Genomic DNA, 4,797 nt, shown 5'->3' on the forward strand with positions numbered 1-4,797 from the left:
AAAAAAAATGGTCATGAAGAACCTAGGGGCAAGACAGGAATGAAGACACAGACCTACTAGAGAATGGACTTGAGGATATGGGGAGGGAGAAGGGTAAGCTGGGACAAAGTGAGAGAGTGGCATGGACATATATAGGCTACCAAATGTAAAACAGCTAGTGGGAAGCAGCCACATAGCACAGGGAGATCAGCTCGGTGCTTTGTGACCACCTAGAGGGGTGGGATAGGGAGGATGGGAGGGAGGAAGGCGCAAGAGGTAAGAGATATGGGAACATATGTATAACTGATTCACTTTGTTATTAAGCAGAGACTAACACACCACTGTAAAGCAATTATACTCCAATAAAGATGTTAAAAAAAACAAAAACCAGCATATACTGAGCCTTTATGGGGTGGGGGCAGGCAGGTAAAAGACACTTTAAATACGGATCTCATCTAATTTAACGTTCAGTAACCTCATAAGGAAGCATTATCCTGTCTCACAAGTCAGAGCAGGAACTTGCCTAAGGTCACGTAGCAGGTTAGTGTCAGAACTGGTATTCCAGTTCACCTCTGACTCCAAAGCCTATGGCGGCCTCTGCCAGGATCCCATTTCTTCCTCTAGCTGTGAGTTGGATCGGATCCACCGAGAGTAGGACCACAGTGTTGGGCGCAGTAACCAGTGGAACAAAACAAGACTGCTGGAGAAGCAAGTTAGACTTCCCCTCTCCCAAAAGCAGACTAAAATCTCAGCCCTTATGTGGCTACCAGCTTTATAATGAGCCTGGGAAATGATATGCTTCTTCATGTATAACGTTATCTCCACTGGCAGCACAAAGAAGGGGCATCTTTGCTGGCCATATTCAGTGCTGGGGGTGCCAGGCTGGGTGCAGCTAAATTATTCTGCAGAGTAAAGGCCAAGAGGGACCAAGAAACCCCAGGGGAAGCTCGTTTTTAAGTATGGAGAATCTGAAGACCACGTGGGTAGGGGCCATAGGGAGGTTGTCAGGCTGGAGCTGGCACCAAGGGCGTGCAGAGGCACACGGCCATTTCTAATTCATGTTCAGTAAAATATCTTATCAGTTGCTGGTAGCAGGGATTTTCTTCAGAGGAGTGAAGGAAGCACTGCATCCTGTTTCACCACTGACCAAATAGAGGCTGCCCATGGCTGTTATTATTAACCTTATTGTTTTTGATTTCTCAGGCAACCTCAGAACCTGTTCTGGATCCACAGCAGATCCAAGCATTTGATCAGCTTTGCCATCTCTACCGAGGAAGTTCTAGGGTAATGTTGGTGTGGTTGTTTACATTTTTATTTCCCTATTTATAATTAGTGTTTTGGTAACACAGTGTCCTCAGGTCCTCACTCCAGCCTTGTCCTTAGTCTGTAAGGTGCCCTGGCATCCCTGTTACGGCTGTGTGGAGCCCTGACCCAAGGGAGCACTCAGAACTTGGCAAAGGATGCAGAGGAAGTGGAAAGATATCTGTCCCTTACCTGCCATGGGCTGTGAGGACACAGAAGGGCATCTGTGTTTGTACTGCCTCCAGAGAGAGCAGGCATAAGCCTAATCCCTCATCTGGGAGCCTTTGTTTATACTGATGACTGCCAAATCTGCCCTAAGCCCCCGACTCTGCTGGACATCTGCACTGCTTGAATTTGTTTTGGCCATGAAAGATAAATGCTAAATTGTAGTCGCTTAACCAAAATAGAATTGTAAATATGGGCATCCCAGGGCATCTTCCACGAATCTCTTTCCAGATTTCTTCTACTTTGTGGCTCTGCCATCTCTAACATATGGCTTATATTCGCATGATTCAGCATGGTTGCCCCAGCTCAAACCATCACATCTGCATTCCTGCTAGCAAGGTGGAGAAAAAGGATGAAGACCATGAGCCCTCTATTTAAGGATAGTTCCTAGAAACTGTATACGCCGCTTCCACTTACCTCCTTTGTCTGGAACTTAGACATGTGACCACACCTAACTGCAGTGGAGACTGGGGACACTGGTCTTGATTCCAAAAAGCCATGGGCTAAAACTGCTGGAATCCTGTTACTGTAGAAGAGTACAGATTTAGAGGGCTACAGCAGTCATGCCACAGCATCAGTCTGGGGGCCCCACAGGCACTTCAGAAGTGCACTTATTAACTTTTCCAACCCGCTCTTCCTTGCCCGTGCCTGTCTCTGGGTGTCATCCTCTGTCATCAGGTCACCCAAAGCAGTCACCTGCTGGCACCCTGGGCTCATCCCTCCCACCCCACCCACTCAGTAGGGAGCGCTCCTGTCTCTTTCTCCCCTTTCCTTCCAGCTCACAGAGGTCACTGCAGGTCTTCTGTCCCTTCTCCAGGCTGCTGCTTGGGCACCATCTCCAAACCCAAAAGTCCTGTTACCCCCTTGCTTACAGCACTTTCCTGGCTCTCCATCACCTGAAGTGGAGTCCAAACTCTACCACCTCCTCCATGCCCCAGGTCACACCTAAACTCTAGCCAGGCCACATTTGTTCCGTAGCTTTTCTTGGGCTTTCACAGACTGCCTGTGTGCTGTTTTTATGCCTGGGCTCCCTTTGCCCACTCCCCACACACCTGCTAGGTTGCTGGCAGCCCAGAGGAAAAATGGTGTTCCCTCTTTGGGAGCTGGTCTTGGGCAGGGTCTTTTATTCCAGGAGGTTTCCTGAACTGGCATCACTTCCAGCCAGGCTCTGCCCCAGGAGTTGGGTTTCTGGGCCTTCTAAGGAAGTTCTGCTGCTTTAAACTGTTGAGCCACTATTCAGGACTCATCAATTTCTAGAACACTAAGTTACAGAAGTAGAACACAAAAATATCTTTTTCCTTGGAAAACAGAAAATATTTTTTGTGATTGATCTACTTCAGTGTCAATGTGAAAGAACTTTGGGTTTACGTAGCATCTGTCACCTGTCCTGTTACAGCATCGTACATAACAGTCCTTGCAGAGAACTCCACATGCTGATGGGAAGCTGAGAGGGTTACAGAAGACAGAAAGTGGCACAGGTGGGGCTTGTGCAAAGCGAGGGACACCACTCTGTAACCTGCTCAGGCAGCAGTGGAAGTCCCTGCAGGGAGCCACCTCCTGCGTGTCCTGGGCCAGCTAAGGAGTTTGCAGTCGGAGCTTTCGAGCCTGTGTTATGAATTGTGCATTGAACCATAGCCGTGTGTTGGAACCAGGACCAGGCGCTGGATTATTTTAGATAAATTGGCCCTTTGAACCAAGTGGCCTTCAGATGTCTCCCCAGTTACCACAGTCACTGGTAATGAGTTTTCAACAGAAGTGACAGACACGTGTGAGTCTTCTGCCACTATTGCCTGGGTGAGGAGAGAACCCTTGCTAGATGTTGGAGAACAGCTGGAAGACAGACTACCTGGCAGGGGAGGTGAGGAGAGAGCAGGTGACAGACAAGTTATCTCCAGAGAAGGCAGAACCGCAGGCAGCTCGGCTGAGCAGAAACTGTCACAGGGACCAGAGTTCGAGTCCCACGCTGTCACTCACTGCTGAGTGACCCAGGGCAAGTAACTTCTCAGGGCTCTGGGATTTTTACCCAGAGGGTAGTTGTGGAGGATTAGACATAATTCATGTAAAGGACCTAGTATTCTGGTGCCTGGCACCTAAAAGGCACTCACTCAGTTACCTGGGGCTTTCAGAAGTCCTGCAGACTCCGGGCCTGCAGCCTGACACCGAGAGGCTCACCCTGCTGTGTGTGACAGCTCGGTCCTCACAGCTGCCCTCTCTCCGGGTGAAGGAGCTTGGGTGTGGCATTCAGCTCTTCTCTGACCATCAAGGGCATCTCAAGGGCTAGGCTGTCAGGCTCTGTACTTTTGCCGAAAGCCTCTCCAGGGAAGTTACCTGGGGCTTTCAGAAGTCCTGCAGACTCCGGGCCTGCAGCCTGACACCGAGAGGCTCACCCTGCTGTGTGTGACAGCTCGGTCCTCACAGCTGCCCTCTCTCCGGGTGAAGGAGCTTGGGTGTGGCATTCAGCTCTTCTCTGACCATCAAGGGCATCTCAAGGGCTAGGCTGTCAGGCTCTGTACTTTTGCCGAAAGCCTCTCTGAGGTCAAAGGAATGGCCCCACTGAGGGCCCAAGCCAGGTTTAGAGTGAGGGTAGCGCTGGTGTCACTGGTGAACAGGAGCAGGGAGGGCACTTAGAGGAGAAGGTGGCATCTGTGAGTTTGCCTAGAGCCCCTGAGTTTGAAGTGGCAGCTAGGCGTCCACTTGGAGCTGTCCTGGTTACGAAGGAGAGGGGTTGGAGCCAGTGATCGTCATTCATCCCAAGGAGAACCCACCAACAGGGAGTGTGTGGCGTGAGCTGAGCAGAGAGTGGAGAACCACGGCTCAGGCTGTGTGTCCACAGGGAGAGAACGGAGGCGACAGGGTCACACACCCACTGGAGAGGGGACACTCATTGTGAAGGAGGTTCAGGATCGGACAGCTTCCCCTTGTCAGAAAGTGTCAGTTTGTTGTGCCCACAGGACTTACCCAGTCCAGCCACCTCATCATCAAAGGGGGAAATTTAGGCCCTAGCAGATGACGTGAACTTGTGCCAAGTCACCGTTGCCTGTTAGCGAGATGCAGCTCTGGGGTCCACACCCAGGTCTTACCCTCCAGCCTCGGTTGACGTGTGTCCCCTCCTTTGCAGCTGGCTCTGCTTACGGAACTCTCCCAGAAGCACGGCAGTGAGAGCTGCAGGCCGTTCAGCGGCTCCCAGAGTGGCCCTGCCTTCACCAGCGTCTTCCAGAAGGAGAACTTCCAGCTACAGCTCATACCCCCGCCTGTGACTGAGGACTGAAGACTCTCCCGGGCCTGGAGCCC

The 4,797-nt window shown here is 51.1% G+C and overlaps 1 protein-coding gene across 5 annotated transcripts in view; it reads left to right on the forward strand.

The window, feature by feature from the left end:
• The window catches only part of VPS8 (VPS8 subunit of CORVET complex), a 290,094-nt gene extending 285,297 nt beyond the window's left edge, over positions 1 to 4,797 (forward strand). For all 5 annotated transcript variants that reach the window (XM_055084239.1, XM_055084243.1, XM_055084241.1 and 2 more), the window contains 2 exons: positions 1,183 to 1,263; positions 4,625 to 4,797. In XM_055084239.1, coding sequence (XP_054940214.1) covers positions 1,183 to 1,263; positions 4,625 to 4,763 — 220 coding nt within the window. In that variant the 3' untranslated portion in view covers positions 4,764 to 4,797. The remainder of the gene's footprint in view (positions 1 to 1,182; positions 1,264 to 4,624) is intronic.

Source organism: Physeter macrocephalus, chromosome 1 (genome assembly GCF_002837175.3).
Source record: "Physeter macrocephalus isolate SW-GA chromosome 1, ASM283717v5, whole genome shotgun sequence".
Taxonomy (NCBI): domain Eukaryota; kingdom Metazoa; phylum Chordata; class Mammalia; order Artiodactyla; family Physeteridae; genus Physeter; species Physeter macrocephalus.